The sequence below is a fragment of the Solanum tuberosum genome, unplaced genomic scaffold (genome assembly GCF_000226075.1).
Source record: "Solanum tuberosum cultivar DM 1-3 516 R44 unplaced genomic scaffold, SolTub_3.0 scf00835, whole genome shotgun sequence".
Lineage (NCBI taxonomy): Eukaryota > Viridiplantae > Streptophyta > Magnoliopsida > Solanales > Solanaceae > Solanum > Solanum tuberosum.
The window spans coordinates 24,990-48,418 of NW_006239748.1; the positions used below are offsets into that span (position 1 = coordinate 24,990).

Consider the following 23,429-nt stretch of genomic DNA (forward strand, 5'->3'; position numbering starts at 1 on the left):
GAGAAAGAAGAGAGATTTCAATAATATTTGATTGAACTTTGGAGGGAGTATATATAGTGGAATATATAATAAAAAAATATGGACTTCTTTTTGTTCACGTTTGATTTGATATATTTTTTATGAAATACTTTCTTCAATGGTGAAAGTTAATTTTAACTAATTTTTAAAGTTAAATTAGATAAGATAAATTTAATATTTTAAAAATTATATAAAAAATACTGTATTTTTTATCATTCATTTTTTTAATGAGCTGATTTGATAGAAAGTGAGATGAGAAATTATATTTGATAACACAAATTTCTATTGTTTTCCGGTACGAATATCAAATGCCAAACAAAGATTTAAAAAAAAAGTCGGCAATAGAGAGATTTTTCATCCTAATTTTCGTCCACCAAACAAGGAAAAATATTAAGACTTTTATGTACTATTTCTCTTACTTTCCAAATTTAGAAATTAAAACAAGGAAAAAAATTATATAATACTTTCCTTCATTTCTTTTTATTTCTTGTTAAACTATATGATTTTGATGAATATTTTTTTATTTTTTTATTATATTAATATAAAAATTTTATAATTTATGTTATTTTTTATATAATTTTTTAAATATAATTTAATTTAATATGATTTAAAAATTAATCAAATTATTTTTTTATAAAATAAAATATAACAAATAAAAAAGAACGAGAAATACTTATTTGAGGCCAAAATTATTAAGTAATCAATGAACTCATCTCTCTAACCTATCATGTCGGGTAGTGTGAAAATTAAATGTGTGGTTGTTGTAGAGTCAACAAAAGATATTACAAGTTATTAAAATAATAAAATGCCCATCCCCTTTTTGGTAAAAAAACAAAAATGTTAGTAGTTATGTGAACATAAATATTATGGCAATTGGTATCGACAGATGTGGCAACGAAATCTCAATCAAAAGTCTTAGATTTGAACTTTAAATATGGAGGAGCATTTTTTCCGAATGAGACCCGATGCATAGGGATGGCATTTGGTATTTGATTCAGATTTCTCAAATTTCAAATTTGATAATATGGTAATTGATAGTTAAAAGTAAATATCAAATATTAAATTTTTAAATTTCAATTTGATAATTTGGGAAATGGTAAATTAAACTTCGATTTGGTACTACATTCAATAATACCGTATTAAAGTTATTGTCAATTGTATTACAAAGTTAATATTATTTCTCTATTCATTTCTATTTTTTATGTGGACGCACTATATAATAGAAGATCAACAAATAAGAAAACATCAAGAAAAACAAATGGATATAACTAAAAGACATGTATTTAGATTATTCATGCTTATTTTTTAACTTTCTCTTTGGACTTGTACTAATGAGTAATAGATATGTTGATATATGACTTTCATTAAGTAAATAATTTGGTTTTTGGGAATACCAAATACCAAATGGTACTAAAGTCTCGTACCAAACCCAAATCCGAATACCATAATTCTAAAATCTTACTCCTGAATACCATATCAAATATCGAATTACCAAATACCAAATATCAAATAACCAAAATTTTTGGTTCGATAATTCAGTTCTTGGTATTTTATGCCCAACCTTACCTATGCATCATAAATTCAAAATAATCGAGCTTTACTGTGTGTATCGGACACTAATATATTACTCCCTCTGTCCCAATTTATGTGATTTACTTTTCGTTTTAGTCAGTCCAAAAAAAATGACACATTTCCATATTAAGTAACAATTTAACTATAAAATGTCTATTTTACCCTTAATGAAATAATTTACAGTCACACAAATTTTTATCGTTCATTTTGGACCACAAATTTTAAATTTTTTTTTTTTCTTAAACTTTATGTCGAGTTAAATTATATCACATAAAATGTGACGGAGGGTATATGACAATTGGCACACAACGCAACATTACAATTATTGGGGATTTGTGAAATCTTATCAATTGGACCAAAAAAGTCAAAAATCTTGAAAGATGTGGCAAGAAATCATCACCCATCATTTTAAGGCACGTTCATTTTTGGTACGTGTACTTCAAGTTAATTATCATAAAATAAAAATAAAATAAAACAATATACCATAATATTCTAGAAAATGATAAATATAAAATAGACTAGTGATGTCGAAATTAATATCTTAGTATTATTTAATTTATTATATTAAAAATAACATGCATTATATAATATTTAGAAAGTTATTTGTTTACAAAAATAGCTTGAAGTATAATTAGTACAAAATGAATTTGAGGGACCTTGGAAATATATTTTTTTATCATTTTTACTATCTTGTTCTCAAAATAACTAATCCAAATACTATGAATCTACCTTTTAACAAAAATAATTTATTATTATAATAACTATTAATCATAATATAATTTATTCCAAATTAATAACCAAATAAGAAACAAGTTTTTGTTTATCTATAAGCATTATGGGTGGCATAAAAGTTTTAGTGATGCGTAACGATTCTTCTAATTTCAAAAATGTAATGAGTTAAAATATAAAGACATAAAAATTGAATCGATTAAATTTATATTTTAAATTCATTTTTTATAATTGCATAGTCATCTTCTTAAAATCAAGAATTTACCGCAGATTGCCAATTGTTGCTTCTATTGTTTTATTAGACTTTCCTATTGCAAAATTATTGGGTGCACCCTACATAAAATTTCTTAATAAAACTAATTCTTTATTTTTTTTCTTTTATAATTATTGACACTGGTGATAATAATTGTTTATATAGTTATAACTTTATTATTACAATAAAATTTTATAGTATCACATCACCATGGACAAGGAATATGTGTATCACATTATTATTATTTGGATAGGAAAAATATGTATAGTCATATTATTATTTGGACAAGAAAAATGTTATTAGATGTGTGTCACATGATACTTTTATAATTAGAGCGTAACATAAGGTGGTCCAATTGATGCATTATTACATTCATGATATTTATATATGTTCTTTTATCAGTGATGTTGAGGGGCCTTAAAACAAATTAAAAAATCGAAAAAAAATGATTCATTATCCTTTTAAAAAGATGTATTTTTTTTAAATTTTAATTATATATACACACAAAGCTAGCTATGTTGTTATTTTTTAATTATACACCGTTACACACAAATATATATTTCAAAATGACCTCCGAGGTTGTCTTTTTCAAAAAAAAATTATTATTATCATTATATTTATTTATTTATTTTTAATTAAGTTTCCTGCACGGGTTCCATTTCAACTCTTTTAAAGTTCATAATTTGTTAGGTTCATTAGAGTTGCGTTAACGTAATTGTGATTTAGCCACGTAGTTTTGAAGAAAAAAAAAATCATTTTTTCAAATTATTGACCGCATTAGTTTTTATTCTCAATTTATATGACAATTTCGAATTTGAGATTTAAATAAGTTATTTTTATACTATAATTTTTATAAAATTTTCAAATATCATAAATTGTACTACTTAATTTTCAAATATATAAATTTTATTTCAAGAACTTAAAAATTTTATGCCTAAATTCATAAACAAACTAAATTGTTTATCATATACTACTATTTGCTCATAATTTTAAACGTATTAACACGTTATTGACTTAAAAGTATTAACACGCTGTTCACGTAGAAGATTCTTACAAATTAAAATCAATCAATCGTACACCATCACAATGCTAGCTACTTCAATAGTCAGTTACGGAATTAGGATTTTTCACTATAAAGATTTGAATTATGAAAAAATAATTACACAAATTTAGTCGAGAGATGTTCAACCTCTATATTTGCAACGAATATTAAATATATGAAAAATAAATTAACCACAAAAAAATATGAAGAAACATAAATATTTTATTAACAAATCAATATGGATACAAACATGTTCCTCCCTTGATTCTTTTCTCTTAAAAATTCTCTGTGATTCAAGGGCATTAGTGGCATATTTCTCGATCTAGGATGATTTGGACTTGATCTCCATAATTCGAGGGCCATTAGTAGTGTATTTTCTCAAACTTGGATGATTTGAACTTGATCTCCATATTTCGAGGACCATTAATTAGTGGCGTATTTCTCGAACTAGGATGATTTGGACTTGATCTCCATAATTCGAGGGCCATTAGTAGTGTATTTTCTCAAACTTGGATGATTTGAACTTGATCTCCATATTTCGAGGACCATTAATTAGTGGCGTATTTCTCGAACTAGGATGATTTGGATTTGATCTTTATATGAATATTTCATGAACTTGTGGAATATGAGATGCCTATATATATATGCACATGAGCTAGGGTTTAGGATTCAGTAGCCTCCAAGAACCCTAATTGAAATGGAACTCGTCTGGTAGAGTACTCCTACAAGTTTACAATGCCTACAAGTGCCCCTGCTTCAAGTGTTGTTGGAGTGTAGACTTGATGAAACTCAAAGACGAGACTTGAAATACTAATCATTCTTCCACCTTTGCAATTTCAGATTTGCATAATTGATTTGTACGGAGAGAAGAGATCATGAAAAGCAGACTTGGTCCCACTGGGCGTGCCATAGTTTATTTGCAGCGAATTTTAAATATATGAAAAATAAATTAACCACAAATAAAATATGAAGAAACAAGAATATTTTATTGATAAATCAATATGAATACAATTTTATTCCTCCCTGATTCTTCTCTATTAAGAATTCTCTGTGATTTGAGGGCCGTTAGTGACTTATTTCAGTCTAGAATAATTTGGACTTGATCTCCATAATTCGAGGATTGTTAGTGACGTATTTTTCGATTTAGGATGATTTGGACTTTGTCTCCATAATTTGAGAATCATTAGTGACATATTTCTCGAACTTGAATGATTTAGACTTTATTAATTTTTAGCTTTCATACCAATATTACCTAACATTTGAAAGTCAAATCACTATTATAGCTAATCTTTTGTCGACGCATCACATGCAAAGCCATGATCTATTAATTTGTTATTTATGTAAAGATTATTTGACAACTCATACAGATTCGTCCAAGCACTTGTCCTTTTTGTCCCCTTGTTTGCACAATATATCAACAACCTTAAGGTGCGGTGCGGTATTTTATCTAGATATTCAAATTATAATAAATTTCAATTAAATATGTAATAATATATCATATTTTCCGTTCAAATTTTGGGAAAGCTTATGTATGTACGTAAGTTGTCTAACAACATAAGTTGTACGTCGCTAATTTTTAACAACATATTTTCATCAACGGACTAAATAATTGCTTACTTCTTTAGAGCATTAAAATTAGGTAGAGAAGTTTCTCTCTTACTTGCTTCTTACATTTTATTTATTTAAAGGACTAAATAATTGTTTATTTTTTACATTTCATTTATTTATTTATTAATTTATTTATTTCAATACTCTATTTTTTGGTTTTAAATTGGGGTAAGGTGGAATACGAATTACAATCTGGCGAATAGAACCTCACTAACAAAGTAAGAGTTCACCCAATCAACTAAGTTTCTAAGAATCACCTTATTTCAATACTCACACACATTCTACAAACCTAAATCAAAAGCCTTGAGTTTATGCCTTAAAAATAGAAAGAAATTATATATATAGAACAATTCCTCATTTTAATGGACTTTACACCGTGTGAATTCAAATATTTAAGAATTATATTACCGTCAAACACCGAATAATAGAACAAGCTCAACATAAAATTAAAATTTAAACATGAAATCATACAAAACCAAAAGTCTAATGGAAAGTGAAATTGCTAATTATCGATTAATACACGAATAAATTCAACACTTTTCCTTTTAATTTTTTAACAAAGAAACAAATACCACAACTGTATATATACAAAGTCATAGTTACAAGTAGAAAAAAGAAAACTGCTGCACCTTTTTTATGAACTTGATTTACCCCTGCAACAAAAAGTTAGTAGTAATAAGATCAATAATGTTAAATACAATTTTTTTTTAAAAAAAATTAGCTCGATATACAAAGCATAACCAAAAAAAAAAAAAAAAGCAGTCAGGTGCACAAAGTAGCCTATAATGTACCTCTCCCCCCTCTCAACAAAATATAAAAGTACAAGTGTTAGTAGCTAATTCCACCCTCGAACATATAACCTTTGCCCGAACCCCAAGGGGAACGTAATTTAACATCCTATATTGTCCTAAATATCAATGCATGATCGATTGATCTACGTATCTAAAAACCAACTCGTAACATATAGGTTACATGAAGACATCCTAGTGATCATATGAAAATAATTTTACCGTTGCTGCAAGATTCTCCTCGTTAACAAATAAGATAGGTAATTAGGTATACCTATGTTTCTTGGATTGCTTTTCCTTGGCCATTTGTTCAAAAAGGCTACCATCATACACACTCCTTATTGTCTCTTTAGGTAACATGCCATTTTCATCTTTGCAAAGTAGATAAAGTATCTTCCACTCTGATTTAGCTGCAATGCTGCATAATTCATCAAATTATTTCTATTACTTTCTTTATAAAAAAAAATAATGAAAAAAGAAGAAGTAAACATTGCATATATTAAAGAGAAGCATTCATTGTTTAAGTTTATGTTTCACGCTTTTCAGGACCTCGATCCAAGCCCTTAGTCTCAAAGACTTCAACATGCATGGATGGATAAATGACGTACATACGTTAGCTATTAAGTATTTCGTATATAGCAGGACTATGACCCGCAACGATGGTGAGAGAGAGAGAGAGAGTGTACTTACTGTCCAGCAAAGTCCTTGGGTTGCTTGTTTGCTTTGAGTAGTTCATCTAATTCCTCGCCGGTTAAGGCATTGTCGTTTGTTCGTCCATGCTTGTTGAATAACTCCTCGAATTTTTCAGGAACGAACCTTCAAAATACGTAGCAAGATTTAATTTATATACATCGATGATACAAGTTATTTTTATATAGACAATGTTTTAACTATAACAAGTGGTCTATCTTATTTTTCAAGTAACTTATAGTTCCACTCACCATTGATAGTAACACATAGTTATCCTTTTAAGTGATCACTACTAAAAACTCATGTATATATATATACTATCAGTGTATAGAAGTTAAACTCATTATTACATCCCTCATCCACTATACTAATGTCATGATATTGCAGGAATCTAACACCCCAACACACCCAGAGTGTGGACAACATAATATAAGACCAGGACCAAAACAAAGGATAAATCAAGAATCGAGATAAGTCATGTAACTCTGATATACGATGAGATGAAACGAACCTTCACTTAACGTAACCTAAAAAAATTAGCTCGAAGTAAAAATTATAAAGACTCCATATAAGGAGACTAAATATCTTATACCTTGTTTTTCATGTAACTTGTTCCACTTATTACGTGTAGTTATTTGTTATGCAACGCGATTACATAAAATTCTTTACACTATCAATGTATAAAAGGTATAAATTTAGTATATTACCTTCCTTCAGTATCATAGATATCACTATCACTACTATGTTTGGCAAATTTGATGTTCTTCACCTCAATTGGAAATAGTGGAGATGGCCACTTCCCCTGTACATAAAACATATATGCACATTAATCTTATAGCATTTTTTTTGGCTAAAAGTTAAAATCTTACAGCATAAACTTGCACATTAATCTTATAGCACCTCTCTTTTTGGTTAAAAGTTAAAATCTTATAGCATATACTTGCACATTAATCTTATAGCACTTTTCTTTTTTTGATTAGAAGTTAAAGTCTTATAGCATAAACTTGCACATCAAACTCATCTTAATGGCCCAATTTGTTGGTAAAAAATAGAGGTCTAGTCCATGAAAGACCTTTTTGGGGGAGGTGTAATTCTAATTGAAATATTGGGTAACTTTCAAATTTTTTCGTGTGAAAAAAATACTATTTTTTCTTTTCTCACTAATTCAATAAAATATGTACGAAAATAGTCACTAGACATTTTTCAGTAGAAAATTCCAACCAAAAATTAGTAATATTTTAGTAGTGTGTAATCTTGTACTCCCTACATCTGATCATTCTATATGATGCACTTTTCTTTTTAGTCTGTATCTAGAAAACGATACATTGCTACTAAACAAATGCATGTATTAATTATTAAATTAAATTCTAAAATTTTAACTGAAGTCATAAATTAATTAATTTTCCTAAAAATAAAATAATATTAGAGAGAGAAAAGAGGGAAATTACAGGTCGAGTTTTGCCACTTAGCCCAATATTAATGAAAATGGAAGCAACTGTTGAGAGGAGAACGCCACTTCCAATTTTTCGAAAACCTGATAAAAATACAAAAAAAAAGAAGAGAGAGGTTAAATGATAGTTAAAAAAACTCAAAATGATAATAATTTTAGTTAAGTGGAAAAAGTATATATGAAAACACATGATATATATTTATTAACTTGATATAAATAATCGATGCAGATTAAAATTGTATCGTTAAATTATAAAAAAAGGTGAGAATGTGTATTATTATAATCCACAAGAATTTGGTTACAATTGCACATGAAAAAAGTGTGACAAAATTTAAATAAGCACTAAATTAATAAAAGAAAATATTTTTTTTTTTGAAACATGTTCTCTCAAATATTTTATAACATTTGTCTATAATAATAAAATAAAAATAATCTGATATTTTTTTTAAATTAATATATTTCCAAATATATAAATTGTCATAAAAACATTGTCACATAAATTAAAATATAGAAATATCATGTATTGTAGTTTCGCTCTTCTAGCTCCGCCCCTTTAGGGGTTACTCAACCTAATTATAAAAAAAATAACTCGATGAATTTAGTAGATCGTTTTAAGAGGTAGGTGAGGGACTAGATTACCTTTATAAGTTTCCCATGGGTAAATGACACCATCTTTGTTAATATCAAAAAACATAACATGTTTTTCCAAAGGTGTTGGCTCCTCTTTCTTCTCAATTCCTGCATATTCAATTCCCAAGAACAATAAAATTACTCACACAAACAATAAATATAATTAAATTATAAACAAAAATAATAATTAAAATTGCATACCCTCTTCATCAATATTATTGGAGGAAGAAGCCATGTGATAGGAAATCTTGTTAACACAAGATGATCAATAAATAGAGAATAAATTGAATTCCAAATTTACCTTTTTTAGAAAATATATAAATAAAGAAAAAATTGAAGATTTAAAGCATTAGATGTGGATTTAGAGAATATAATAAATTGGGGTTTTGCCTTTTAACTTCTTTTCTTTTTTAATTCTTTGTGTTCTATTAGATTCCCAAGACAAATGTCTATAATATATAGTTGTGAACATGTAAAGTGTGTGTAGGTGGCAACCTCAAAGGAATTGTGAAGTTTGCTGAGTGTTCTCAGACAAAAGCACTATCCTCCCCCCACCCCTACACCTACCCCACTCCATTTATTTTTTTGAGGTTTTGGATAAAGATATCGAACTGAGTTGAGTTGAGCTGAGCCGAGCCAAATCAATTTAATTAGGTGGGCATGAGCTTTGGTCGACCCGAGTTTGATCTGTCTTTGGTTGAGTCAATTAAGATATAATTTGGACTATTTAAGCTTAAATTAAAAAGAAAAAAGTATAGGTTAGAACACAAGTTCATAAGATATGATTTTTTTTAAAACTCTATGATAATAGCTTAGTTCAAGAGATAAATTTACAAAATCGATTGGATTAAAATAGCTTAAAAAAACAATTAAAATAATATTTGTGTACAATATCTTTTTTTTTTAGCATATAAAAATGTAAAGGAAGATCAAAACCATATCCACAAGCAATGGTTCCCACCCCATAAAGACATCTAATGATTAGGGAGATATTAGTTCCTTTCTTCACTATTTGAACTTCATTTTTTATTTATATATAAATATAAATATTTGATTAGTTAAACTATTTTTTTAAAAAACATGATTTTAACGTAATTTCAAATTAATATATAATAATGAGTTCATATATAATTTTTTTTAGATATTTAATATATATGGGAAAAAAGTTATTGTGTTTCGTGAGCTGATAAGTTATGTTCTGAATTCGTCATCGTCTCACTCCTCTAAATTTTACCTTTCTATTTATTTTTATTTTTATTTTTCTTGTGTGGCTTAAAAGGCATTATTGTAGTTTACAAGAAGTAGAAGCAACGAGGGGATATAATAATAGCGTGGAAGTTAAAGCATGGTTCTCTTAAAGGAAAAAAAAATAAAAAATAAAATGTTTGCTTCAAGAGTAAATTAAGTATAACGGAAAAATATAATTTTTTTTTCTTTTTGGCTTTAGCTTTACTCTTTTTATTTATTTATATATATAACGTGCAAGATTTATGAGGTCAACTAGAATGATTATCGTATAAATATCTATAAATTTTAAGTTAACATCTACTAATCTTGATAATAACATGATCGATATAACCTAATACAAGTGGTAAAGATCGATGATCTTGATGTAATGACTTTTTGATGTAACAGACAAACAATGTGGCATGAAATGGAGTTTAATTCATCGTGATAGGAGTTCACCAAATCTAAAAAAAGATTGGGGTTCTGCATAGGGTATCTATTATGATTTCTTTAGAGTATATTAGCCTAATAGCCATTGATAAACTTAGATAGCTATTAGTAGAGGTGAAGCTAGTATGAGAAATACAAAATTCAATAATTTTGATTAAAGCCAATAAGCCATGTATATTAATTTAAGAATTCATTAAATATGTATACATAATAGACTTTAAAACTCATAAACTCTAACTCGTGAATTTACCTTAGCCTATTAGATAACTTATATGCCTTGTTTCTCACTACAACTTTGCCCATGAATAAGCCTTCAAATCATGATCAATACCATTGAGAAATTCACTATATACACATACTATAAGCTTGTTTCTCACGCATATGCGCAGTGACGAAATCAAAATTTTCATTATAGAGAGTCGAAATATAAAAAAGTAAATATACTTGAAAACTACGAGGATTCAACATATTATAGTATATATACATAAAAACTCCAACTTGGGTAGTTACATATTAGCCCCTTATTTCTCACACAACTCCAAGACAACATTTGCAACTAGCTAGATATTAGTGTCGAAACTAGGATTTTCACTAAATGGGTTCAAAATATGAAGAAGTAAATTCACGAAGGAGGCAAAAGGGATTTAACATCTATTATATATCAATAAGAAAAATATCTTTAACCATATACAAATGATATAATTTTCTTCCCTCGACCCTCTCTGGCTCCACCTCAAGATACTAAAGACAACATTTGCAACTATCTGAGCAATAGGGTTATATACCAAACTGTTTTTGACGGGCTATTTTGCTGACAAACGTCTTAACCGAGTTGCTCATGTTGAAGATTAGCAAAGTGGGAAAAGGAAGAGAAAGAGGGGTAGCATCTTATTCTCTTCGTGAAAACTTTCGGATCATAGAAGTATTCAGAATGGACTAAACATTCATTTTGTTGGCAGAAACGATTCATTCCATTCAGGGCTTAGGAAACTCAAGAATTTGACTTGACAATCAATGATAGATATATGCAAAAGGTCCATTTTTTATAAAACCATTACTTACTCTTTTTTTCAAGAAAACGTAGTGTTCAGACCAATTTACATGCACATCGACTAATCCAGTTAGTTCCTACTACATCCCACTATACAAGTACTAAGTAATCCCCTCTCCCTTCCAAATGTACAAAAACTTTCAACAACTTTTTAATGTACAATATGTTCACCTTAATTGAGTTTTCCGATAACAAATATTTCAACTTGCATACACCTAATTGGCTTTGAAATACAATTTGTTTTATTAGTGCCTTAAAAGGAGCACTCTTTAGGACCGATGTTTGTTACGGGGATAAGGGATTATAATCTTGGAACTAAATTCAAGATTGGTTTATTCAACGTTTGGTAGGATTTTGATTCCGGGATTTGCCCAATGAACAAAACACCTATTATTAAAGGCATAATACATAAACATGATCCTTAACTTGATTTCAGGTGATAATTATGCACTTCAACTTTGGGAGTGCATAAATAGACATTTAAACTTGTATAACATTGAACAAGTAGACACACGTGTCCTACGTGGTATAATACATGTAGGAAACCACGTAGGACACAAAATTTTCATGTAAGGTGCCATGTAGGACGAATGTGTTTATTTGTTCAATTTTATACAAGTTTAAGTGTCTACTTGTACACACCCAAAGTTAAAGATCATAGTTGTCAGCTGAAGCCAAATTAAGGGTCATGTTTATGTATTATGTCATTATCAAATGTATATCTACTAATAGTTATTCCAGAAATGAAGGATAAAATTGCATACAATAGATCCTTGGAGAATGTATATATCAGCTGAAGTCAAGTTAAATGACATATTTATATATTATTTCGAACATCTAAAACCAAAATCATAGTTATGTAACTAAGCCAAACGATCAATAAACATAAACAATAAACAAAAATTCACAAACATTAGCCATAAATGATACAGTTATGAAAGCCCATTGATCATCCAACATTTATGAACATCATTGGACTTTTTTTTTTCTCTATAGATTTATTTACAAAATCCTAAAGAAAATAAATTATTTTATCTTATTTTATATTTTTTCTAGCTAAGAGAACTTTCAAGATCTGATGAATTTAGCCTATTAACTAATTTCTCAAGTGCTTCTTTCATCCACCATTGTTGACAAGCTTCACTTGCTTCCTCTACTGTCATCTACACAAACAAAATAAAATAAAATTTTAGTTTAGTTTCACTTTAAAAAAAAAAAAAATTAACTATGAAATTCATCGATAATATGTTGTTAAGTAGCTTGTAGTTTCTATTTGTATGTCAAATTCAAAATTTTCACTAATAGGGTAAGAAGACTTGATATCTACTTAATATTTTTCTAAAAAGTAATTTAAACCTTAAATATACAATATAATTTTCTGTGCTGAATAGAATTAAATCCTTGCTCCCACTTGACTACGCTCATGATCCCTACCTCACACAAGATATGAATAATTAGGTGTGTGTACGCTTCACCTTTTTCAAATTCCACAAATAGAATCTTGCTGAATATGTTATTGTCAGTGTTTTTTGCTACTTAAAAATTAAATCTTCAATTTTTTTAGGATGTGCAAAGTATTATAAAGTACTTACCCATGCTCTTTTTCTTAGATTTTGCTCAGGCCAAAGTGAGAGTTGTTCAGTAACAAGCAATGGAAACATGTAACCTTCATGATAGATGCCTTGGCTCTTGCTCTTAAATCTCCATTTTCCTAATTCACACTGAAAAAAACACAAAAAAATTATTAAAATTTCTCCAACAAAAAAGTAATTATATACATTTAATAACTAATTTACATGTCATACTTTTCTTTAGAAAAAGATTTGACTCTAAACCTTCTCTTATTCGAATTATGTATGCAGCTCACTAGAGGCTAGAAAAAAATAAAAAGAAAATGTCTACGAATGAGATATCCAACAACAACAACAAGAAATATTCTACTTTTGTTTGGAAAAAGATTGATTCTATTAGAAATTTTTAGATATATAAATATTTATGATTTATTTTGGATCACTAATTCAGTGAAATATCGATCTTTCTTAACTTCTATGTCCACTCAAAACACAACACTACAATAAATCATAACAATAACATGACCTGTATAATTTTATAGATAGAATCTGATTAGAATAGAGTGTACGTAAACTTTATTCTTATTTGGAGTCAATAAGAACTAGTATTTTATTTTTAAAAATTTGTGTCCAGTCAAATTATGTGCTAACTAATTAAATATTACAACTTGTATAAAAATAAAAATATTATTTATAAAATTAAATTACCTGAACAATGCCAAGAACACCAGCTTCTTCAAGGGATTCACGAGAAGCTGCTTCTTCTACTGATTCATCAGTTTCCCATCCTCCCTACAAATATAATTTTACGTTTTCTCCGTTTTAATTTATATAATAATATTTTTTTTAGTCTGTTCTAAAAAGAATTTAACGAAAAATATTAAATTTATATATGTACCTTGGGAAACATCATTGCATGACCTTTTTGTGAACTAACTACAAGAACCTCAAATTCACCATTTCTTGTAAATCTATATGGAATACATCTGCAAAAAATAATTATTAAAAAATAAAAGTAGGACATAATTTTATTTTATTTTTAAATAAAAAAATTACACCTACCCAACAACAAGACGATGACCTTTATTGTACCTCTGCATTTGCCTTCCTGTACGAGATACCATACAAACCATTTTTTTTTTTCTTAAAAAAATCCTTCAAAAAGGGATAAAATAGGCAAATATTTTGTGTTTTAGAAGAAAATAGACAATGGAAAAAGATGATAATAGAAATAGAAGAGAGAAGAATTTTTGAAATTGGATTTTGTCTAAGGCCTTTAAATAGAAAAAATCCACCAACTACTTCAAATCCCCCACCCCCTCACCCACCCAAAAAAAATATTAGAGACTTCGTCTATGAAGTAAATCATCGCACTTTTGGTCCAATCAATTAGAGAATTAATTTAGGAGTGATTCATTCTTTTCAAATACACCTAGTATATCTGTCTCAAAATATTTATTATAATTTTTTTAAAAAAAATTATATGAATTTTTATCAAATATTATAATTTTATAATATTTTTGTACTAGTTTTATAAATATTTAAATTTAAATTAATTTATTATTAAGAATCAGTTAAATCAACTCAGTAGAAACTAGGGTGCGCATCGGTTGGTTTGGTTCGGTTTATCGGTTTGTAAATACGTCAAACCGATAACCAAACCAATAACATATTTCTTATCGGTTTTTGGTTAATCACTTTATGGTACTTAACGGTTCAGTTTTTGATTTAAACCAATAAGAAAATACTCATATATATTATATACACGATAAGAAAATTTTCATATAAACCATATGATTTTTTCCAGCATTTGGCATGAAAGTAATAATCATAAAAGTAACAATCATTTTTCTTGCAAGTTTAGACACTAGACACATTCAAAGGAAAAAGTGTGAAAGTAACAATCGTTTTAACCAGTAACCATTAACAATAAGACTAGTAAATTTAGTATAGTCTTATTGGGTTATCTGTTTAACCATTAACAAAAATTATAAAACCGAAAACCAAATCAATAACCCAATAAAAAAATTTTTAGACAAAAACCGTTTAAAAACCATTAGCCCAATAACCCAATATTAATAAATCAATAGTGTTTTTTCGGTTCGGTTTATTGGTTAAATCGATTTTTGCACACCCCTACTAGAAGCAAAATATGACAAATATATTGATTAGTCAAATTAAATTTCGAGAAGTGAAAGTGGTATGTAAGACCAAAAAAAGTAAGTTTAAATAATTGATAAGCAACCTACCATAACAAGCTACATTATATATATATAATATAAAATTTAGAATTATAATTTAGTTATTTTAGTATAGTCTATTTTTGGATGTTTGTGTGTGATATGATAGCTAACGAAAAGCGCGGATGCGTGTAAGAGGCCACACACTTCCAACATGTTCATTTATGGAACTTTCTTTCTTCTTTCTTATTTTTTATTTATTAAACTTACGTATTAAGATGCTAATGTGAGGCAAGACATTTTACTTAATATTGAGATGAGGAATAAGTTATGAGACGTGGGACGCAAACAAAATAAATTTTCTATTTTATTTTTTCAATGTATACTCTAATTAGAATATGTTGGACTGATAATATTTTTATGATATTATTTGGAGTACTTTTTATTCTCATACTTTCATAGATAAATTTATTTTTTTATTTTTCTTTTTAATGAAATTTGAGCGTCAACCTGCTAATTAAAGAATTTGACACATGATTTTGATGAAAATTGCTAAGCTATCCCAGAATATGGAGCATTATATAGGTGTACTTAGATATATAATCGATCATTGGGGAGTACATTTCATATATGAATCTCAAAATATTTTGTAAGGTATCTATCTGATCAAGTCTCAAAAAATCCTTTTAAAATAGAGCAATTGATATTTTTAGAATATTGTTCAATATTAAAAAGACGGTATAGCTAGAAACAAATATCAATTCATCATCTTAACATTTTAAAATGACAATTTCAAATAATTTCTTTTAAACTAAAATGATAGTTAAAAGAGGGCGGAGAGTAACTTTTCTGTTGTTTAAGGATCATTTCGTATACATAAAAAAATTATTACGATTACAATTTTTTGACTCCAACTGAGATTAAATGATTCTAAATTTAAAGAGATAATATGAAAATACTCAAATTTTATATTTAATTGACGATATAAATTTATTATAAGATATTATTGAACCTTGTTTATCCTGCTGGATCTTACTAGGCTGGGAGTTTTGACTTTGTCTCATACATATTCCAAATAACATGAATAAAATAGTAAATGGGAAAAGGGGAAGAAAATTTTACTAGTAATTGCCTACTTGTAGAGAGAAAATATTTTTTTTTAATGATGCATTAAGTTTCTTGTCTCTTTCTTTTTACTTTTTTTTTCTTTTTTAACATGTTTTTCTTCTTTTTTTCTCTCCTGATATTTGTAATCATGTTTACATTAGATTGAGAAAAATAATTTACTATGAATCAATACTCCCTTCATGTTTAATTTAACACATTTCTTTAAGTAAAAAACATTCCTATGTTCATTGAGATATCATCATTTGCTCTGTTATATTCAATGAATGAGATAGTAGTAGATTCAATCATTATTATAAAAGCTATTGGATATTAATGATATCGAATTACTCCTCTTCACGAGGGCAATTAAAGTGCATCGAAATAACGTCTTAAAATTGAATATAGTTCGCGAAGCATCTGACTTAGCAGTAATCTCCAATTTTCGTCATCTAGAGACTTTAATAACTATAACACGCTAGAAATGGAGAGTTGAGGTGGTTTTATAATTTTATTAATTCACTACTAATTAATACGTATAAGTAAAAGTAAATTAAATATAAAAAAATAAATTATCTCTTATTAATCAAATATTTTCAAATGATTTCCCCACATAAAGTCTATTTGTATCTTAGGGATCATATTTTAATATAATTAAGTATATAATAATATATTGATGACGATTTTAATTAACAAGATGATGCACACAACTTGGTGTATCTATATAAATGTTTATATTAATACTTATTATGTTTCTAACTTATATGTAGTAGCTATTTCTTTATTTTCTATTCGTAATTGTCAACAGCCATATTTGTAATGACTATAAATTTTAATACAAACAACAACCAATTTTTCTCCGGTTAAATTAATTATAAGTTTATAACTAATAAATTCATCAATATTGTATTCACAAGTAATATTTGGTGTATTTTTATAAGTAAAGTTTGAAAAGAAAAGTATATGTAAATTTATTTTTATCTCATAAAAATAGAGATATAATTTTAAAAAAATTCTCAATCAAGTAACACATAACAAAGCAATAAAAAAAGTGAATACAATCGTAAATAAAATATAATAATTAATTAAATCATCGCAATAAATGTTTAAAATGTAATCTACTATTTTAACCTTTTGACTTCAACTCATCTTCCTCAAGTCCTAAAATGCATTAATAAATTAAGTCTTAGTCATTGACCATATCATTCTTTTTATATTTTTTTTTATTCTAACTAAATCATTTGACACAATTATTTTCATGTAAATGAAATTATAGAAAGTCAACCTCCACCGTCCATTTTTATAAAAAGAATATTTTTACTTTCTCCGTTTATTTTTACTTATTAATAAATGTCTATTTTTAGAAAATCAACCTCAACTGTTCATTTTTACAATAAGAAAATATTTATTTTTACTTGTCAATAAATATCTATTTCTATTGAAATTCCTCCACTACCTATTTTTACAATATAAAAAACTATTTACTTTTTTTTCTGTTTTTACTTGTCAATAAATGTCTATTGTATTGAAACTATAAAAAGTCAACCTTCACCGTTCATTTGTACAATAAGAAAACATTTACTCTCTTCATCCGCTTTTACTTATCAATAGATGTCTATTCTATTGAAATTCTGTACTTTATACTATTTGGTTCTTTAGTAAACAACTTCAATATATTACTTTATAATCTATTTCAAATGGTCATACAACATAAATGTGTCGTTTACAACCTAAATTGAGAAAGTTGAATTCTAAAAAATTCTATGCAGCAAGGAAATAGAGAATTGCGTTAGATTATGATCAGTTAAAACATTTCGTGTTTGAGGAATATATAAAATGTTGATATCTTTAAAAAAGTTCATCGATCTTCATATATATTCGCAAGTGGTATCTATTTTCCACAATGTTATTATCTTCGTTTTGTAATATTTGCACCATAAGCTTTGCATCTAACAAAATACTAATCATTGATCAATCAATTCGTAAAGATCGATTTAAAGTCTTTCAAATCTCTATTGCTTCAACTTAAGTATACTATGTTTGTAATTGGCTTTGTCGATGAATTTTGTGATACATTTTATTATTGGTTTCGATAAATAGAAATACTTAAAATTTTGATTTCTAACTTCACAACAATAAAAAAACAATTATTGTAATGTTATATTCTAAATATTGAAAGTATTTATTAAAAAATTATTTTTTAACTCCACAACAATGAAAACAATCATGAAAGAAACTTTATTTCTATCTACAATAACAATTATCGTAATGTTATATTCTAAATTACATTAATTAACTTTTTTTGATACTACACTCTTAATATCATGCCGTAAAGAACACAAAATAACCAATATACTTTTTTTTCAGGTTGTTTTTTTCTTAATTTATTTATTTTAAAGTTTTTTTCTTCCTCTATATTTCTCAACAAAGTCTTTTTCCATTGACATTTTCTTTTGTTGTTCTTCTTTATTTTTTAACTACTCATTTTTCTTTAGTTTGAATTTTAATATTCATTAGAATTTGAATGTTAAACGTTTTCCTTGTCAAATTTTCTCTGTTAAAATAGTTTATCATATTTTATATTAAGAAAATATAGAAATGAAAATTTTATATTTTTTAATCTTTCGATGAATACATTATCAAATTATTAATTTCTTGATAGTCAGACATTGTTCATTCTTTTAGTCACGAAATTTGATATTTTCTTCAAATCAATTAAAAAATATTGATACGTCATTTTAAAGACTCTTTAGTGGTCATATTATGTAACATAATATTAAAAATATGTTTACGCAATAATCTTTTAAAGTATTTCTAGGAACAAAATATTAACTATTCAAACACATTTTATTTTAATTAATTCAAAATTTTCTTTCTAAAATATGTCAAAACAAGCTTAGCATTTATTATTGTTTGTAAGAAGTTAACTAATAGAAACTCTTCATTTTAACAAAATTACAATAATATCCTTATGGGCCCATAACAAAAGTTAAGACATGTATGGATTCTTCTAGATTTTTATTTTGACCATTAATTATACAACTATTATTTTGTCCTTAAATGATGTTAAAATTACTAAAATGCCATTGGCCGTCCTTCTCATGGCTCTTCTATATAATAGAAATAGAAATAGAAATAAGTAAAAATTTATTCCTCCTTCGCTCATTTTTACTTATCAATAAATGATTTAATATTTTAAATCTTATTATCATTATTTTCATTATTATTTATTTTTAATGAGTAAAATAACATATAATAATTAAGAATAATATATATTTTTATATAGGGAAAAAGGACAAATATACCTCCGAACTATCGAAAATGGTATACAAATACCCTTCGTTATACTATTGAGACACTAGAGCCCCTACCGTCCAAAAAGTGGTGCATCTATGCCCTTCTCTCTAACGGAAAGACACGTGTCGTCATCCTATGCATCTACCCTTATTATTCACCAATTTCTAAACCCACAACCCGAATTAAAAAGACCTACCCAAATAACTCCCTAACCCACCCATTAAAAAGATCATCTCCTAAAAAAAGAACGGGAAAAAAACCCTTTTAACACTGGAGTCCCAACCAATTACCACCACACTCCTCCGTCAACTCCGCCGACAACCACCCTCTCCTCCTTTTTAGATCAATTTCACACTTGTTGCTGCATGTAAACTTTCAATGTCGCCGACTTAATAATTTCCTTCAAGATTCAATAGAAACAAGTCAATGGAAGGATCCATTTCTAAGTAAAAATAAGTTTGGACCTGGATCCATATGATGAGTATTTTAAAAATTGAAATAATGAATTAGTTTGATAAATAAATATTTTACTGTTCAAAATTTTGAAGAAAAAGAAACTCTGCACAATATGCAGAAAAGGGTTAAAATGTCTTTTTTTGGTGTGAATTTGTACCGTTTTACAACATCGGAGTATGATAGTCACCGTTAACGGTGGAGCGAGAAGCAGAGGGAAGAACTTGATGTTAAGGTGATTCCGGTGGATACATTTAAAAGTTGTTCTTCTCCACCTGAACCTTTATTGTCGAAAAAACCTCCGATGAGCTCATGGAAGGCACCTCAGGCGAATTAGAAAAAGAGAAGATCCTTTCAGACAAGGTTGAAATGCAGAGTAATGAAGTTGAACACAACAAAAAACAAGAGCCTCAACCACCGTCACCTCATATGGCGCCGTCGCTACCAACGGAGCTATCACCTCCGGTGGAACAGCCTCAGAAGCTTCAACGGAAAGAGTGGCACGAAGGAATAGCCACCTCCGCCTCCTATGACGCCGTTCAAAATGCGGGAGATGAATTTTGTTCCCTCCGATGATTTCGTCAAGATAAGGACCGCACAGCTCGCCGGACCTTGAAGATGTTGACGTTGACAATGTGGGTTAGGGGTTATTTGGGTGGGTCTTTTTAATTCGGGTTGTGGGTTTAGAATTTGGTGAATAATAAGGGTAGATGCATAGGATGACGACACGTGTCCTTCCGTTAAAGAGAAGGGCATAAATGCTCCACTTTTTGAACGGCAGGGGCTCTAGTGTCTCAATAGTATAACGGAGGGTATTTGTATACTATTTTTGATAGTTCGGGGTATATATGTCCTTTTTCCCTTTTATATATTTATTTTAAGAAGTGTATCAAGTTAAATATATATTGAAGGAGTATATATTATTGGACTTTTTAATACAAAATCCAGATTGCCATAATAATATTTAAGACTAGAACTAATATTTAACTTCTGATGAACAATCTATTTTTCTTAAAATGATCTCTTTTTCTTCGAGATAATGACAAAAATGATCCCTTATGTTTAAGTGTACATTCAAAAATTATCTTTTAACTTATGTTTTAAACGATTTGATATATCCTTTAAATTAGTCAAAATGAGTATTTTTTTTATTTTCATCAAATACTTAACAAACTCTTGCTATGGTACTTTTGCAACTCTCTGTGTACAATAATTTAGCGTCTACTTCGATTTTTGCGTTGCAATTTCTTGAATTTCCTTGAAATTCTTATTAAAGCATACTTTTGGGACTGTTTTTAAAATTTTTTTTCTTTCTAGCTAGAATAGGGACAATTAGTACTATTAATTAATTATACAATTAACAATCAACAGAATCTTTTTGTGTTTCCTCACGAAAATAATGTGATGGACTTTAATAATTGGACTAGATCCATCCTCCAACCGAGTGATCTACATTTTGGTTAGATTTTTCCTAGTAATTAGGAATAATACAACATTAATATAATGCACATGCTATATATATATATATATAGACACTAATATAATATACTAGGTTTTCCCCTAGGTAAACAACATGATTTAGTGACTTAGTCATAGGATGTGATCTAAGGACTAATAGTTCGATTGGTTGTTGACATGAGTTATGCAGGTATTATTAAAGAGTTATTTAGTTATAAGCTGCGATTTGAGGACTGAGGGATCGTCGTTTGATTGCTTGTAAGAGTTATGTAAGTAATAATTATGTAGAATTTTATGTTTATATAAAATTGGCTCATAACACCAAGAAATTTCCCAAAAAAGCATTTGTCTCATCTTTTTCTTTTTTCTTCTTCTCATAGTAATATAATTAGTGAAAAAAACATAGTAGTAATAATTAGTCGACTGCACGTGCACTGGAAAATTAGGAAAAGTTGTGCACACCATAGATTTTTACAAAAAGATTCTTATTTTTCTCTAGTACAATATTGAATATTAACTAAAGTACATATTTTTACAAGTATTGATGACGAGGAAGCAACCATCATAGAATGTGATAGGATCGGTATTTCATATTTGGAATTTCCTTATCGTTAGCGAGATGTCTCGAGTTTGAGCTTTGAAAATAGAGAATTCTTTGATAATAAGTGTAGGACCTCAACTTTAATTTATATAACATTTTTTCTGACTGAGAACGAAATTTAAGAAAATAAAAAAGATATTTTAGTCATGTGTTCTTAATTAAAATAAGTGATCATGCATATTTATGTGGTATGAGAAATTTAAAGATTAATTATTTTTATGTAAAGAAGTAGGATATTCTTTCCTAAACAAATTAAAAAGAAAAGTTTGTCACCTATAAATTAAAACACGTACTAAGGTTTACTATTAGTGAGGAGGAAACAATATCTATCAAAATCTCTCAATCCTTATCAAATGTTTCAAGTTCGAGCTATAGAAATATAAAACTTCTTGGTAAGAAGCGGCTTACTCGTGTAAGTGAGCCTACCCGACATGAATAGAAAATTAATTAGGCTAATGAATTTCAAGACCAGATGATTATTCAAAAGATGAGGAAGAAAAGAATACATGGCCTATAACCAAGTTGTCCCAAGGTCGTGTTTGGCAATGGAAATTAAATTGGAAGAGTCTTGGAATTCAAAACAAAAAAAGGATAGCAATTAGTAGCAACTCGAAATTGAATAGATCAAATTGATTAATTTGCAGCCTTTGTGAATGCATTATTTGATCATAACATATAAAACGAATATGAACGATATGAGGTGTGGTGGAGTAGTAATTAGTATTTCTCTATTCTTAATTAGATATGTATCTCGACTTTGAATAATAAAATAAATGAATTGTTTTGGACAGGGAGCACATAGAACTTGTAATGATTTAAGAATGAAATATCTACCTAAAGAGATAATATATTTCCTCAAAATAATAGATAATCGTCAATGTCCAATTTGAAGCATGATCATGTGAATTTGAAGTAGTCGAATCTTAAAACTATTATCAAGCAGTCGAACCTGCTTTGTCTTGTCATGTATGTTGGACATCCATGACTAGAATACTAGTCATGAATGACTATAGTGTATATATATATAGTTATTCAAATATATACTTATATTACTATGAACATGGATCTTTGTTGCATTATCCAAATTAAAGTTGATATGTCCTTATTTTTCTTCGCACGTAACTTTTCAGTTGAAGTATTCTATACGTTTCAATTTATGTGATCCTATATTTTTGCAATACTTTAGAAAATAATGAATTCTTTTAATTATTTTATCCTTAATGAAAAAGTTTTATAATTACATAAATATTATGACAT

At 27.7% G+C, this 23,429-nt stretch overlaps 2 protein-coding genes across 2 annotated transcripts; both read right to left on the bottom strand.

Annotated features, from left to right (window-relative positions):
* Positions 1-5,771: 5,771 nt before the first annotated feature.
* LOC102602601 (probable peroxygenase 5) lies at positions 5,772-9,221 on the bottom strand. The gene is made up of 7 exons (XM_006367546.2): positions 8,982-9,221; positions 8,790-8,888; positions 8,149-8,234; positions 7,408-7,502; positions 6,701-6,826; positions 6,285-6,428; positions 5,772-5,875 (listed from the first exon to the last, which is right to left on the bottom strand). Exons 1-7 carry the CDS (start codon positions 9,013-9,015, stop codon positions 5,857-5,859), a joined length of 603 nt encoding a protein of 200 aa, XP_006367608.1. The 5' UTR covers positions 9,016-9,221; the 3' UTR covers positions 5,772-5,856.
* Positions 9,222-12,397: 3,176 nt separating this feature from the next.
* On the bottom strand, positions 12,398-14,313 carry LOC102602940 (nudix hydrolase 18, mitochondrial-like). Its single transcript, XM_006367547.2, has 5 exons — positions 14,142-14,313; positions 13,978-14,065; positions 13,788-13,871; positions 13,101-13,229; positions 12,398-12,671 (listed from the first exon to the last, which is right to left on the bottom strand). Exons 1-5 carry the CDS (start codon positions 14,210-14,212, stop codon positions 12,561-12,563), a joined length of 483 nt encoding a protein of 160 aa, XP_006367609.1. The 5' UTR covers positions 14,213-14,313; the 3' UTR covers positions 12,398-12,560.
* Positions 14,314-23,429: the final 9,116 nt, after the last annotated feature.